The 16,863-nt window shown below is 42.3% G+C and overlaps 2 protein-coding genes across 18 annotated transcripts in view; both read left to right on the top strand.

Moving 5' to 3' along the window:
* ANKS1B (ankyrin repeat and sterile alpha motif domain containing 1B) overlaps positions 1-16,863 on the top strand; it is a 1,043,873-nt gene that overhangs the window by 797,633 nt on the left and 229,377 nt on the right. The window lies entirely within an intron of this gene.
* Positions 10,513-16,863, top strand: part of LOC140603224 (cytosolic purine 5'-nucleotidase-like) — a 36,105-nt gene continuing 29,754 nt past the window's right edge. Inside the window, 5 exon segments of the mRNA XM_072773862.1 lie at positions 10,513-10,517; positions 12,143-12,258; positions 12,759-12,891; positions 14,323-14,381; positions 15,611-15,753. Of these exon segments, the coding sequence (XP_072629963.1) occupies positions 10,513-10,517; positions 12,143-12,258; positions 12,759-12,891; positions 14,323-14,381; positions 15,611-15,753 (456 nt within the window).

Below are 16,863 nucleotides of genomic sequence, written 5' to 3'. Positions count from 1 at the left end.
AACTCTGACATGCAGCATGTGGTAGCAACTTTTTGCCTTCCAGTCTCCCTTTCCCTACAATTCCCTGCATTGCCCTGTATGTTTTTCCAATCCCCAAAATTTGGATAAAACTATGTTCTAATAAACTTGCTAATTTACCCTTGTAAAACCTCCTACATGTGTATGCCTGTATATCATTCGTTCATGCTCTTAGCAAACCTAGAGCAATATATGAGTTTTAAAATTGTGCCAAACAAGAACGAATGATTAATTTTGCTGTAGATGGAAAATAATACATTTTATATAAATTAATTTAACGAATGCACATCGTAATCACTGATTACAGGGAAAGATGACAAGAACAGCAATTAAGACTGAGGCTACAGTTTTATCAGGTTTTTAACTTTAAATGTAATGTTCCATATTTTAGTTAAGTACTTGGAGTTGAGCCGTGTTTGACAACTGCAATATAATTTAGTCAAAAATGCTGTCAATGTTTCAAGTTTTTGACTAGATAAAATTAATAATAGGTAAAATACTTCCTTGTTAATAAAATGGTAGAGGAAATAAGTCTGTCATAAGAGGGCAAATATGGTATGATTCCATTTATAGTAGGTAGCCAGAGTAGTCAAATTTATAGAAACAGAAAGTGGTATCGTGGGTGCCAGGGACTGGGTTGGGGGGAATGATCCAGTGTTTAGCAGGTGCAGAGTCTCAGTGGAGGAAGGAGTAAAAGTTCTGGAGTTGAATGATGGTGATGGTTGCATAACAACATGAATGTACTTAATGCCATGAGCTGTACTTCTAAGAATGATGAAAATGAGAAACTTTGTTATGTATATTTTACCACAATGAAAAGAAGAGAGAAAACATGGAGAAATGTTCAAAAAGAGACTATAGTCTTTTTTTTTTAATAAGCTATATTTATTTGAAAAACAGGGAGCACATGTGCAAGCAGGGGAAGGGGTGGAGGGAGTCTGGGAGAGAGAATCTCAGGTTGACTCCCCACTGAGCCTGACCCTGGGCTTGGGGCTGGGTGCTGCATCTCATGGCTGTGAGATCATGACTGAGCTGAAATCAACTGACTGAGTCACCCAGACGTCCCTATAGGATTTTAAATCATAGTAAATACCGGGCATATTTGATTACATCAGCAGCCAAATATTCTTCATTGAGAATTCTTTCTCAGTTCTTTTTTTCTGCTCCTTCACAATGGGACCACCCATGATGACAGATTTCACTTTTTGAATATTGGAATTCTACAAGTTCTATTTTAGGAAATAGAATTTTATTTTATTTTATTTTATTTATTTTTAGGAAATAGAATATTAACCCTTCAAAGTAGTTTTAGGCAAAATATTTCAGGTATAACTATTAGTCATTTAAATGTTTAAGTTTTTTCCCTCAGTTCTCATCATACTTGTAAAAATGACTTTTATGTTAGAAAAAAATCAGACTTTTTTTATTAAGTTCATGTATATAAAGGTCTTGGAGAAAGACCTCAACTTGAAAAATATATAGTCTCTATTTTGAAAATATGTAGTTTTGTTTTAAGTTCCTTGATGTTGTAGCGAATATCAAAGCTATTATTCTCTTTAATAGTTTATTTTTATTATGTTTACATAGAGAATAATGTTGGTTTCAAGCATCTCTTTCTCAGCGATTTCACGTGATGCAGTTCTTTAACGTGAGTCCTTTGATAATTTATCATTAGATTCTTCCAAATATGCAATGGCTATAATGACTTGGCCATCAAATATTGCTGCCTATTAATGACTTGTACCCTTTACTCTAATTGTTAAAGTTTTTTTTAATAATAAATCTATTTTTTATTGGTGTTCAATTTACCAACATACAGAATAACACCCAGTGCTCATCCCGTCAAGTGCCCCCCTCAGTGCCCGTCACCCATTCACCCCCACCCCCTGCCCTCCTCCCCTTCCACCACCCCTAGTTCGTTTCCCAGAGTTAGGAGTCTTTATGTTCTGTCTCCCTTTCTGATATTTCCCACACATTTCTTCTCCCTTCCTTAATTGACTTATTTGTAGTCATCTGTGACTCTACTATTTTCTAACTGTACAGGATACATTAAATTATAAGCACCCTTATATTTTAAAGATGTGATACGTAAATTGTGAATATATTTACAGATATTTTAAAAGATGATCACATCTTGGAGAAGCTACATTGAACAGAAAGCTCACAGCAATACCGAACCTCAGTGGAAAATTAGAGCCTACAGCCTCAATGCAGATTCTAAGCTGCTTTGTAACCAGCACTGGTATCACTTATAACAAAACAGCACAATAGCACAGTTGATAGATGACGCATAACGTTTGCCTCACTATGATTATTACATTTAGGCAAGTTTTGTCAACACTTTATTTCACAATATAGCCCAATGTTGCCACTTATAAAAATACTCTCAGATTAATCAATAAATATGTTTCTCAAATATAAGTGACAGAGAACCTATACTGAGTTCATTCAGTCTGATCCATAACCTAAAAAATTATCATTTCAAAGTCTATAGAGTATTCACTACTATACTTTGTACAGACTGAAGATATCTCACCTTTAATTTGCTCTTCATATAAAAATATTTGACAAGAGGAATTTGGACCTCCTTAGGAAACCAGCAACAAGTATTACCAACTGTTCCTTTCTTGGCCAGTCCATATTTGATTGTTTTCATCACAAAGAAACTAGTCAGCATGTTCTGAGGCCCTTTATACCCCATTAAATTCCACACCCAAATGGTATTTAGATATTGCTCTCACCTCTTTCAACCTTCCGGCTGAAAGCCAGACTCTTCAATAGTACATGATTCCCAGGCATTGAGTGGGAATTGCTCTATTAATGATCAAGATCAAAGGTCAGGGAAAGTATCTGCAACCCTACCGCCAAGTCTCTAAGGGCAGCAGACCCAGTTCCAACAAAGAGGAAGGATGTTCTGATTCTATCATTATGTTCTCTGAAGCAGTATCGTCAACCAATGGTGAAAGTAATTATAATTTATTTGTTTTACTTATTTGAGATACAAGTGTTTAAACAGAGAGGCTTAGGCTCTCCATTCACTTTTAGCAAATCCTGAAAGGTCTATCAACAAATGATTGGTCTACTCTGCTTAAGAAACTTTTCCACTGAGAAGGAAAAATAACATCACAGCCATATCAGGTGTATCATGTGTCCTCATACAGAATTTTCTCAAAGGATCTTTCATCAAATGCCTAGCAAAGTAATATATCAGCTATAGTTTTCTAGTGAGTATAAGGTTGCTTTTCCTGAAAATGAAGTCTTAATTGCTTTGAGGCCACTCATAAAACTCTTCCTGAGAAATTCATTAAAAAACAGGTTACCAAGGCACAGAGACCTTCAATCATGTAAAGTCATATAAACTCCTCACCCAGTAACTTACTTAACATTTCATAATCCTGTGACCTTAAAGAAGATATTCAGTGTCCGAGATTGAATATCCACAGATCTACAAGTGTGAAGCTGTTTCCTTAAGCTCTTACAACTGGCATGATTTGTAGGACATGAGATGTGTTTAATAGATTTATGAAAAACAGATTAATAAATTAAGAAGTTATTCTTTGTATCTTCTCAGAATTAGGAAAGGAAAATTTAGTTGACAAAATCCTCTAGTGAAATATGCCTACGGACCCAGGATTGATGCCTGCAGTATTGTTAGGGTTAGGGTGAGGGTTATTCCTCGTTTACGTACCATAAGTCCCAGGATGGCTATTATGGACAGTTGAAAATCATCATTTCCCCCTCACCTTTCCTGAGCCAGGATGTGCTTTTTAGTTTTTTTGTACATTCACTCACTCCACAAATATTTGAAAATGAAGTCTTGCCTGCTTTGAGTGCATCTAAACAAAGTTGTCCCTAAAGAATCTGTTAAGACAGCTAGGGAAAAACAAAACAAAAAACAAAAAAATAGAGCTTTTTCTGACAGGCATAATCCTCTTGCTCTTAAGAACTGATACTATCCTTTTATTTAACTGGATTTCAACATTGTAAATTGAGTTTTTAAATTATAAAATGAATTTGTGCAAGACGTATCCTCTAGGTGATTATCTTTTTTAAAAATTGATGAAGATCATGATATAATTAATATAGGCATAGTCAAAAATAAACCAAATTGCAAAAAAATAAAATGAGATTAATATTGGATGAATATTGGAGCACCTGGCTGGCTCAGTCAGCAGAGCATGTGATTCTTGATCTCAGGGTCATGACTTTGAGCCTCACACTGGGAGGACAGAGGTTACTGAAAAAAAAAAAAGGCAACAAAAAAACAAACAAATGTGTGCGTATGTGTGTGTGTGTGTGTGTGTTTGATGAATGTGAGAAAAGACTAGAGTAAAAACTTTAAAATAATTTTCATTGCATCGTAATTGTACAGTGGAAAATAATAAAAATTGAAAATCTCTTGAAATATACCATTTTATTTACATTTTCAGTAATAAAAATAGAATTTTGTCTTTTGGAAGAACTCCACAGGGCTGGAAGGATATTACCTTCTAGACCAACTCCTAGATACTCCTAGAAGTTAAGAGAAACGTGTAAATGAAAATATGAAGTCTTTTTTAAAAGTATAATTAACATACATATATTAATTTTAGGTGTACAATATAGCGATTCTCATATACATTACCTAGTGCTCATCATAATAAGTGTACCCTTGATCCCCTTCTTCTGTTTCTCCCATCCACCATCCACCTCCTCTCTGGCAATCACCAACTTGTTCTCTGTATTTAAGTCTGGGTTTTTGTTTGTCTGTTTTTTTTTTCTTTGTTCATTTGTTTTGTTTCTTAAATTCCATGTGTAAGTGACATCATCTGGTATTTGTCTTTCTCTGATTGTCTTATTTCACTTAACATAAGGTTCATCCAAGTTGTTAACAAATATAAAGTCTTAAAAATTGGGATAATGAAACTAAAATATCGTGCAGATTCCAACTAGGCCAGACTGGGGCAATCCTGGAGTGGAAGTGGGAAGAACACAGAATCAGAGTGCAAAGACCTCAGTTCAATCTGACTTACTAGCTTTGGGTCTATAGTTGAGTTTCCTCATCTTGATTAGCTCCCAATTTCATGCTATCATTGTAGGAGGCACATGAAATTCTACTGTAACATTTGTTTCAAAGACAAGTTTTTCCAAAAATAATATATTATCAGAGAACAACTAGGATAATAGGAATTGCGGTTTGCTTGTGTACTAGTTAGTCCATGAGAAACACGAGGTGAGCACAGTTGAGGCCAGCTGAACACAGCCACATAGGAAGACACCAAACAAACAGACATGCACACAACTTAAACATTTACGGTCTACTTCAGTTTGCCAGTGTTATGAGCCACACCCTTGCACACCCACAACTTTCCCTTTGCTTTCAGATCACCTTTCTTCCAGAACTTCACAAAAACTCACAATCTGTGACCCTTCCAATCCCTACCTCCACAAGCAAACTCAAGGTTTCTTTCAAAGGAAAGTGTCATAATTACCGTAGTCTTCATGGCATTCTGTGTGTGTTCATGTTTGTATTTCTTAACCATCTGACATTGTGTAAAACTGTGCTATCCTTTTTAATCTGGTTCTTATATTTTTTTTGATGGATCACTAACCACAGCTTTCCCAGAAGTTCTATGGTTTTTATTGTTTTATTTCTATAAAACAGTGACTTTTCAAAATATATGTGTTGCATCATAACAGAAATATCTGTATGTGAAAGTGCTTTGTGATTTCTCATATGATCTTTTGACTATGATAATACAATGAAAGTATCTATTATTTCAAAAGAAAGAAAAATATCTTTTTTTTTACAGTTAGAGTTTTAGCTTTTCCTATGCTTACAGGAAATAAATTTCGACACCCTGCAATCAATTGTTACATCCATAATCTTAGCACTCCCTCAACTAGCAAGTATTTGAGTTAACATACCTCCAAAATAGCTACTCTGAGATTATTTCGGTCACACTTGATTTTTCATGTGAAAACCCCAGGTCTTCCAACTCAAATATACAATTATTCTTCCATTTATGCAACCAATTTTTAATAATTCAGGACCGTTGAATAATTATTTAATAAATCAGGATCTGAATATTTTGTGTTTTAGTTTTTATTATTTTATAAACAATACTATTGTTTTAGTATTATTATTATTTAGTTTTTATTATTATTAACAAGTTACTACAAATTTAGTATCTTAAAACAACATAAATCTATTTGTCAGTTTTTGTAGGTCCATGTCTTCTATGAGTTGGGGCACAACTTAGCTGGGTTCTCTGCTCAGGATCCTATAGTCCACAAACAAGGCATCAGCTGGGGTTGAGATCTCATCTGAGGCTGAGTCTTCTCCCAGGCTCAAATGGTTGTTGGGAGAATTCAGTTCCTTATGGTGATAGGACAGAGGCCCTCGGCTGCTAGAGACCCATCCTATCATCTCCATAGATAGTTCACAACATAGTTCTGCCCCATCCTACCTTGGAATGTCAAGGTAGAGAGATATAATCCCCCATGGCCTGTTTTTTTTTTTTTTTTTTTTTTTTGTAAAACAAGGATAATATTGTTATCCTTGTTTTAATAATGTCTGTATCTTCTTCTCAACCAGTAGAATAATCTCTCTAATGCCTCATGTCCCTTTAAAGGATTCACCTGTTTGGGTCAGACCCACCCAGGATAATCTCCCTTTTAAATGAACTCAAAGTCACCTGGTTAAGGATCTTAATTACATCTGCAGAGTTCATCTTTGTCGTGCGATCTAATCAAGAGCGACAATCCCATCATAATCACGGAACCTGCCACCCTCGAGGAGAAGGGGATCGCGCAGGCTGCGTATACCGGGGGTGGGGATGTCAGAGGCTATCTTAGCATTCTGCCTACCACAGTAATTAAATTATCCAGGCTCTTTGTTTCTCCTCCAAATTTTTATTTATTTACTATTATTAGCATCCATGGCATAAAGGCACAGTGAAGAAACATCTTGGAACCCAATCATGTTGGTTTTAAAACTCTAAACTCTTTTAAGCTTTTCACTTCTCTTCTAAACTAAATGCATGTGCTATGGAAAGTGGTTTGATAAAGCAGCCTCGCCTACTGGCTACTCACTGAATTTCTTCCAATTAAGTAATAGAGGAAAATTGCCTCCCTTGTATGCATCCAGCCTGGAAATTCAGCTCCAAACATACTTCTCTTTTACTATATGGTTTACGTTTGTACTTATCTTTACATTTACATGATGGATAGGACTATTTTCCTCCCTTTTGTTGTGTTTCATATAGTGTTTAGTATATATATACTTTCTGGACTAAATGTCTGCAGTCTGCAGAGACATTATGCTATAATTAGGGAGAGAGGTGACTGTGAGCATTGAGTAGGAAGATGTACTGTAAAAATCTAGTGCCAGAGTTGTTTTTGTCTACCTCAACCATTTGTGTACATCTTTATTTCCAAAGAGAACTGTGTAAATTGTGGCATGGGATACCATAACCAACTTTATCATTTTTTGTTTTGTTTTAGCTGTATGATCTTGAGCCAGAGTTTTACCTTCTCTGAGACTCGGTTTTCTCACCTGCAAAGTAGGGGCAATATCTAGTTCATAAACATGTGAGGCTTAAATGAAATATTTTACATGCAGTGTCTAAAACATGGATAGCAGGATATAGTGGTCCTCACTCCTGCCCTGGGGGCTCCTAGGAGTAGAAGTTCTGACATTGTAAGCACCTTTGTGATATAGAAAAATGCTAATAATGACTAACATTTACCCTATACCACGTACTAATTCTAAATTTATGCATCAACTCACTTCATCCTTACAACGACTTTATGATGTAGGGATCAATATTATCCTTGTTTTACATATGAAAAAAAAAAACAGGCCATGGGGGATTATACCTCGCTACCTTGACATTCCAAGGTAGGATGGGGCAGAGCCAAGTTTTAGCTTTTATGAACCCAGCAGGCTAGCTGTAAAGTCCATGCTCTTAATCATTTCACTGCACTCCCTCTCCCAAGAGTAACTGAGAACACCAAAGAATGGACCAGGACCCCAGTGAGCTTTCAGTAGGTAAAGATGCTGTTGGGGTTTTCCTGCCCCTCTTTAGTTACCTCCCCTATTCATGGCCCCTTGCTTACTGTGTCTTGTGCAGTTACCTCTGGCACCTTATTCAGTGAGCTTTGCTCTAATTGAAATGGCACACTGCTCTTGAGGCAGTAGTTAATAAAGATTTCTGGTTCTAATTCAACCCATATTTCCTTTGCATAGATGACTCAACTCTTAAAACAAAAAAGTGATATAATCCTTTTAGAATTAGGGGACTAGTGATCGAATCGTAGGATAACATGAGGGAAGTCATTCTGACAGAGTTTCCCCAGCACCATTCAAGTCTCTTCACTTATTTTGAGGTGGGCCTAGCGTCCCTACGGAGATCTAGAGTCCTGTAGAGTTAGGAGCCAGAGAAAGGATTTCTCAATCCCCGACCACAGGAGACACTGAGCTAGAGAGCTGCATATGAAAGAAAATATGCTTGCCGTCTCCAGAACAGGGGATTCGATGGATAAGGGAGAAGCACAGAGGATGCCAAGTCTGGAAAGGACCACTGACTGAAGAAGGACGTTTGGGGGACATTCAATCAGAAGTTCAGCATCAGTTTCCCATCCGGATCCTCTTTTGAACTGCAGACTCTTTCATACATCTAGTCATTTCTCTCTATTTGCTCATCCTTAACAGAGATTCCAGTATTTACAATAGGTTCTATGAGGTCATTGTGTTCAAAACTCTTAGGCCCAAATAAAAGAGAAGATTTAGATTTATTTTAATTTTTCTCTTGCCTCTGAGTGATCTAGATGCCTGTATCAAAGGGGTAACTGCAAACTGAGGCAACTGAACAAGTTGTTTCCAAACAGATTCTTTTCTTCACCTTTCATGGCAGCCTTGTGAGCTCAGTAACTCCTCAGTAAGGCATGGCTGTTAGCATCAATTTTGATCATGTCCTCCACCGTTTCTTAATGCACCATCCTTGACCAGTGTAAACTATGACTGAACGAATAATATTTCCTAATCCAGGCTAGCTCCAACATTCTGCATAATACTTAGGAGCCCTAGGTGGTGTAGATATTTTTCACCACCACCTTCCCTGAAGCTAACTCTTGTCTTCAACCCTGCCACCCCGTGCTCACGAGCCCTGGTGGGTTTCCCATGCAGTCTCTCCTCCCTCTGTGATGAAGGTAGAGCAAGCTGGCTCTGTCTTCACACCATTTTTTCTAGCCTGAAATCTTGAAAAAATTCTCTGATGTTTCTAGCATCCCCTAGTATCTGTAAATTTTTTCTTTTATATTTTTGGAGCATCTCAATAGCAGGTTGTTAGGAGCAGGATGTGAGTTCAGCATGTCTATTCAAGTTACCTTCTTGGACCAGTAATCAGGCATTCAGAACTGGAAAGCTCAGATCCAGATATGAGCAGGGTGAGCTCAGAGGGTGATGAAGCGCTAGTGGCTGACCTCAGTATCATCTAGGTTGTAGGAGGCTTCCCAGGCATTGAAAAATACAGTCCCAGATTGGGGCAAGTAGAAACATTACTGAAATCCTTGGGAAACTAAAATAATTTCCTATCTCCTAATATTCCAAATTCCTCTGCTCTGTTCAAGTTCTGTCATTGGCATTAAGACAATACTGATTTTCTAGGCTTTTGTTGTTGTTGTTCCTCATATTTTAGTTTATGTTGTTGGTGTTTAGAGGAAGGAAAGCAGGGAAGGAAGGAGGAAGGTGAGAGGGAGGAGGGGAGTAGGAGAAGGGATGGTGGAGATGAATAAAAGAGAAAAAGAGGGAAAGGAAGAGGGACAGAGGGAGAGGAGAGAAACCTCTTGATGTCTTTTTATCCTAAGGCTTTGACCAAATTTCTTATTATAACAGGATATAAAAGAGAATTTTCCTTTTGTCTGTGAATTGGTGCCTAGGGCCCAAAACTAGAGAAAAGGGTTAAGTATTTCACATTACAGAGTACCTACTAGATACTTTCTTCAGGGATCACTAAGAAGCAGCAAGATGCTTTTCCACTCTAATAGTGCTTCTTCTCCCGCTACCCAACCCACATGCCAGTAGGGTGCCCACCAGGCAGGAAAATGTAGGCAGTACAGTAATAGCTGAGGGAGGCTGAGGTAGCTGAAGGGGGCCGAACATGTCTAAGCCAGAGATACATCTCGCATGTGAGGGGCCCCAAAGAACCCACTCACGTGCACCACTAACACCTGGATGCACGTTTGCCCCATAGAGTATCTCAACAGTCACTGGTATAAACCAGAGAAGCAGCAAAAACAATGAACGGAGCAAAGAGCTGGGATGGGATGGGATGTGATGTTAAGCCATCCCATCCTCTGTCCCAGTCTCCAAAAGGAGAGGAATTGGGTCTTACAGGAAGAGGGGAAGGAAGTATCCCAGAACCGAAGAAGGCCCATGCCAGCACCCCCACGGCAGCCCCTTGAGTCACAAGTCTAGCCATCGATGGAGCAGTGGGAGATCTTGAACCGGGTATGAGGTCAGAGTATTCAGCTGGACTGGATAGAACCTTCGGTGGCTAGATGCCTTCCCAACATGTCATGAGGCAGGGGTCATCCAGAAGAGCTGGGAGATTCAGCATAGCCATTAGGAACAGTGAATAGAGAGAAGAACATGCCTCTAGCTCACCCCTCCCTCATCATGGTCAGACTCCCCAGGAAATAAGCTAGAAAGGTATAAAAAAAAATCTGCTGCTGTCTCCATGAAAAATCTAATGGGCTGAGTATTTGATGAATCTTTGCATCTGTTTCCATAGAGACACCACTCCTGCCTACATATTTTCTAACTCACCGAGTCTATGATTTCTCAAGTACTTTGGTGCCAGATTAAATAATAGGATTCTTTCATAACCAGTTCCTGATCATCTTCCTTTAAAAACAGCTGGTGGGTAGACGGCTCCTACATCACATCCCTAAGGTGACTACGTATTAAAGAACGGGGCTTACTTGGAGAAAAACAAAAGCCGTGAAGCAAAAGCAAGAGAAAATCCCTAACTTGTTTTTTTTTCCCCCTAACTTGTTTTTATACCTTATTATACCACCCCAATGTTCTGGATTTTAATTGCAGAGTCTATCTGTTTCATATAGTTCTTGGCAAAGTGATTGAAAAGTGGAATAGCTTAATAGTTAAGAATTTATGTGGCCCAGGGGGTTTCATGCGCCTGATAGTTGAACAATTAAAATTGAGTGGTTTTAAGTCAATGCCTCAGTTTCTTCCTCGGAACAATGGCGGGGGGGGGGGGAGTATTGGTAGTGTTTATACTAAATGACAGAGGAATGAGTGAAATAAGACCTTTGAAGTGCTTAGGATAGCACCTGGCACATAAGAACACAACTTAGTATTTTCTATTAACTGACACCCTTATCGTCATGGTTATCAAAATCTACAAGCAGATTTCAAGGCATAATTGAGATTCTTAGCTGCCACTCATTTCTGGGGTCTCTGGACTATGGAGTTTGGTAGTGAGCCCACAAATGGCAGGAGTCACAGCGAGAGGGAGGAGGCCTGTTTCTGGTCATGAGTCTGTGGCTTATTGACCCAGACCCTCAGCATTGAACCTGCTTTGCCTCGTGGCATTGGACCAGCACAGCCCACAGACAGCTGGGCCCCGGGTGAATGCTTCTAGGAGCAAGGACAGGGGAGTAAGCCTCTTGTACATGCCCAGCCCTGGAGCTCTACTGCTATTCTAATACGGAATCTAATCTGAATTGTTCTGATGACGGTGAATCCCTCGTGGGCAGGGGCCGTATTCCTTTTGCTAGCAGTTAGGCACCCAATATTTGTATAATGAATGAACCAGTTAATATTTCCCAGCGCTGGTCCTACAGGAAGGAGTGAGCTACAGTAGGGGCAACCAGGCTTCAGTAGACACAGTCGTACAAGCTGAGGAGCTAACGCCATGATTCTGAGGGTTTATGCTTCTTCCCCACAGCCCCATGCAGTCTGTCTTAAGGTATTTCTGACCTGTAATATGACCCGAGCTGCAGGGTCTGACCTACAAGGCTATAAGACGCTCTAACTTAGAAGACCCAGGTTTTATGAGGCCCAATCATGATGCTTTGTCTGGAGAGGTTAGAAGAGTTGCTGGCCTCTCTCCGTCTTCAGCCACGGGAAGAAGACCTGCAGCGTCAGGTTCGTCCTGCTAGATAGCTTTATTCCCACGAAGAGGTACTATGCCAACGCCCCCCCCGCGCCCCCGCCCCCGCCCCCGCCCGTACCGAGTGAGCTCCCTGCGCAGGGTGCCATCAGCAAATCGGGTTCATCACTGTAGGTTTTGGACTCGTGTCTACTCTGAGTGGTCTGGTGTGTGTGCATATGTGTGCATGCACACGCGTGTGTGTCAATGCCCCGTGGGTATTCCAGTTTTATTTCACGAGTCTCGCCCTCGCGGAGTCCAAGGGTAGACACACATCCCGAAACTGAATGCAAGCCCATTCACTGTTCAAGTGGGGTCTTGCTTTCTGTTTGCTTCCCATATTCAGAAATGCACACAAAACTCCAGCCAAAGTAATCTGGAGGGAGGAGGAGAGACGAAAATAGAGGCTAGGGGAGGGGGAAAAAGGGGGGGGGCAGATTTGAGGCATTCGGTGTCAGGTTGTGATGCAAATAGTGTTCGGAAATGTGGCCATCAGAGTTCATCCTTCCTGGGGAGGCATCCACTTTAAAATTCTATGGCTAAGCCTTTTATATGCGTCAGGTTCCCTTCTGCACATGTTTTTAGGAAGAATCGGAAATGCCCTGAGCCTCCTCAGCGCAGGCCCGGGTGAAGGTGGGTGCCTGGAGCTGTTGGTCCAGGGTGATTCTGACAAGACTGTCAGCCCGGGGCTGCGGCAAGGAGGGCCAGGCCCTCACAGGTGCAGGCCACCCCGGCGCGGGGCAGGGGCGGGGCAGGGGCGCGGCAGGGGCGCGCAGCCTGGCAGGACCACCCTGTGGCATTTGTTCCCGGGCTACTGAGCAGGGGGCTCCCCGAGGAGAGTGGAAGGAACGTGCGTGTGCGGCGAGATGTGCTCCCCTCCCGCGGGCCCCCTCCCGGTGTTCTCACCTGTTGCAGCCGGAGGGGACTTTATATGACAACAGAATACTTGCTTGGTGGGAAATGTGTCCCCTCTGCCCCCGCCCCCGCCCCGCCGGATGTTCTTGTCTGCTCCCTGCCGAGGCGCAGGCAATCAGAGAGCGATATGGCTTCACCCACGGAGTTTCGGGCAAATATTGTAAAAGGCGTGCAGATGGCACTGAAGAAAAACCTTCTGTCGCCCCTCTCTCCTTAGTTTCAAGAGGAGACAGCAGTTTCTTTTTTGGTGAACAGCCTAACAGTTCATTCATTTACTCAGGGAGCCAACAAATGTTTATTCAGTGTCTCCTGATGCTGCCGCGTGGGCTTTGCACTTGATACTTGGCACCGACTCGCCAAGCACCCACCTGGGACGTGCTCCGCCTCTCGGCCCCACAGCACCCACCTGGGAGGTGCTCCGCCTCTCGCCCCCACAGCACCCACCTGGCTTCCCTTCACTCTTCCCCATCTGCCCCCTCCCCTGCACCTTTTCTTATTCTTTTCAAGTGGGGGAAAAAAACCGAGTCATCATATTGCTCCTTGGGTTCAAGTCATAGCCCCTTGGGTCTGACCTTCTCCTCCACCTGTGTATGCCTCTGACCAGGATTTTTTGAGAATCCGTCATCGAGATGGTGCTAAAGATAACAGTTGCCCTTCAGTGGCGCTTACTTTGTGCCCTTGACATATATCACTTCAGGGGCTCCTTAACCACAATCGTGAGTGGGGAGATGTCGCTGTAATTCCTGTTTGCAAATGAGGACGTTGCAAGAGAGGGAAGTACGCGCTCCGCCTCACAGCTGCTCCCTCAGGCCAGCTTCTGGGTACACCTAACAAAGCCCAACATACAGTGATCCAAACCCCTCGGCACTTTTCGCCTTGTACCCCATAAGCTGGGAGGTGATGTGCTCGTAGTATTAGGTCTGTGGTCCGGAGGTGACAGGTCTGCCCACCCCCCCACACCCCAACTACCCATCCCTCCCTCCTGAGCACACAGCGCTGCCCTGTAGACACGCATCACATACACGTTCAAATGAAGACACAAAGGCGCTGCCCTGGCGCTTGGCCCTTTCAGCAGGAAGTCGGAACCTTTCCAGTATCGCGAATCACTCTGGCCTCATCTCTCATTGGCCAGCTCCTGCCGTGGCCATCCCTAGCAGCTGCAAGAGGCCTGGGAAAATAGAATTCAAGGTTTCTTGTTTTGTTTTGTTTTTCTTTTTTTATTTCCCCCCTCCAGACTAGGAGGCAGCAAGTCCAAAGGGACCTCGGAGGATTTGTGGGGTCAGCAGCTGGCAGGTGAGGGCCGTGGGCCTGAGGCCACCCAGGAGGCCCGTGCTCCCAGCCCGCGGCCCTCACCAGCAGCCTTTCCGCCCGGTGCCGCGGGCCACGGAACAGAGAAGCACACAGGCTCCCTGACTCACAAATCCCAGTGACTGCTAAGATACGGAGGAACAGGCTTTTCCAAATATTAAAACCGGCCAGTAATCTCATGATCGTCCTCAGGGGCCGGGAGAAGCCCAGCAGCCTGTCTGGGGAGACGCTGCCCTTGCTATGGCAGCCCCCCCTCCCCGGCCTCTCGGCAGGCCTGTGCTCCCCCCTCTCGCTGCTGGTGTCCTGATCATTCATACGCTTCATCTTCTTCGGCCCTTCCAGGTTTTCCTTCATCCCTGACCCTCTTCTCTCTTGCTCGGTTTCTTTTTTTCCTTTTCGCTCCTTCTCCTCACACAGGTGTTAACGTTTCATTGCTTGGCCCAACAGGAAGAGAGACTGGGCTTTATCCCTGCGTGCTGAAATTGTTCCTGCCTTAGCTTCTCCAGCGTTAGAAAGGGACTGTCACTCTTGCAAACCTCACAGTCTGAAATTTCAGTCCTCAGACAGTGGCCACCTGGTGTCCCTCACATTGCAAGGGAGAAGAGAGGTGAACAGGGAGTGTTAGTGGCCTGGAAGGGCCACTGGCAGTGTCGTCTGACAGCAGCTGGCCACAGCCACGGGCCCTGGGAGAGAGCACCCAGCCCATCCCCGGGCACCTCACATGTAGGGCCTGGCTCAAAAGCACCCCCTCAGAGCCCAGAGCTGACCACCTGCTTAACGCTTAAACTACCCACTCACAGGTTAAAATTGCATTGACCTTCCCATTCCCCTTACATCCTGGTGGTTGTGGGTTTTTTTTTTCTTTTGATGCATAATAAATTATATTGATTAACTTTTGACTCAGCATCAGAATTTTCTAAAATCTGATGTTTTGTAACCCTTTGCATTTCGCCAAAGTATCTCTTCCCAAAATGTTTGTTATTTCTCTGACCTCTCATCCCAAACCCCAGTATAATATATGAAACATGTCCCCACCACCAAGACGCAGAGGCCCAGCGGGCTCGGGCACGGGATGCAGAAAGGCCAGGGCACACCAGAACCGTATGAGCTGCTTTGCCCCAGAAACAGAAGTGATCACAGACTCTAGCTTGTTGCATCTACCAATTTATATAAAGGTCAAGCCACCGGTGTGACTCCTTGGCTGTGCTCTGTAGACTTCTCTGCTCTTGTTTGTCCAAAGGATGACTCTGCCATGAATGCAGACGAATTTCCACAGGCTATCTTGCTCATCCATTGTAACAGGAAGTGTAACGGTGCAGGTGTACTTTCTACCTCAGCAGCCAAGGGTTTCACTCCGGTAGTGCTGTTAAATGCAGCAGCGTGCTAGTTGGTGAGTGTTTGGTGGGCAGGGACATCTCTTCAACTCTTTGGGGACAGCTTTTGTACTGAAGATTAACAGTTACTGTTCCTGTTATAAGCCGCAAGGAGACCGTAACCGCTGATTTCACCTTAGGGCTCATCTCAGCAATGACAGTTTAGCAATTCGGAAGCATAAGGATTGTGCAGTAAATGGAAAAATCCACTAGGTGGTTCTGGTGTTCTTCTAACCAGAAGCAAACGGTGCCAACTATCTCCTTTCATCCCTTTATATTCCAGAAGTCAAGCAAAATATGAAAGCGAAAGTGTTTTGTCGTTATCTAACATTCATTCTAGATTATACATGAACGGAAGTACTAATCCTTGCAGTGCTGACCAGAGACGAAGCCTCCAGCGCGTGAAAGGTTTTTGTCTCTCTTTTTTTTTTTTTTTACGTACACACAATGGAGGCTACATCCCAACCTTTTAACTTTATTTTTATGGTGAATAAAACACATTAATTTACATACCTATGCTCTTATGACATATATACCACCATTTTCTCGCCCCTCACTTGGCAGCCTCTCTCACATAAGGACACAACTTCCAAAGGACAAAATACATGGTCCTATGTGCAGCTTCCTTTAACTCTCAAGTGATACAATTCTCGCTTCTAATGTTCTTGGTAACTGTTGTCAATATTTTCACTGAACTTATCTAGGCACAATCCAGGTTTACAAGTTCCTCTTAGAATCCTTATTAGAAAGCCTGCTCTTATGTTTTAGAATATAGTCATAAATAAAGCTAACTCTTAAAATACGCTTAAAAGCAGCTTGGCTCTGAAAACCATTTCAAATTCTTAATCCTCTGTCAGATGCCCCTTTAACTCTTGCAGTTCCTTCTTTGCGGTGTCTTCCTGGTTTCCAGTTATGATTATCATGAAGCATCACATGACTTTTCCCAAAGCCCCTAGGTCAGTTTCCACAGTGCCAGGCTCTAGGCTGAATCCCCAGACACATGACCACTGTTCCTTCCCCATAACACTGGTCCAAGGACAAGTGGCACATCAATCACCAGACAGGTGTCCACTCACCTTGGAGAAGGTTTCAAA

This window comes from Canis lupus, chromosome 13 (genome assembly GCF_048164855.1).
Source record: "Canis lupus baileyi chromosome 13, mCanLup2.hap1, whole genome shotgun sequence".
NCBI lineage: Eukaryota > Metazoa > Chordata > Mammalia > Carnivora > Canidae > Canis > Canis lupus.
The sequence above is the reverse complement of the archived record's forward strand: the minus strand, read 5'-3'. Positions and strand labels throughout refer to the sequence as shown.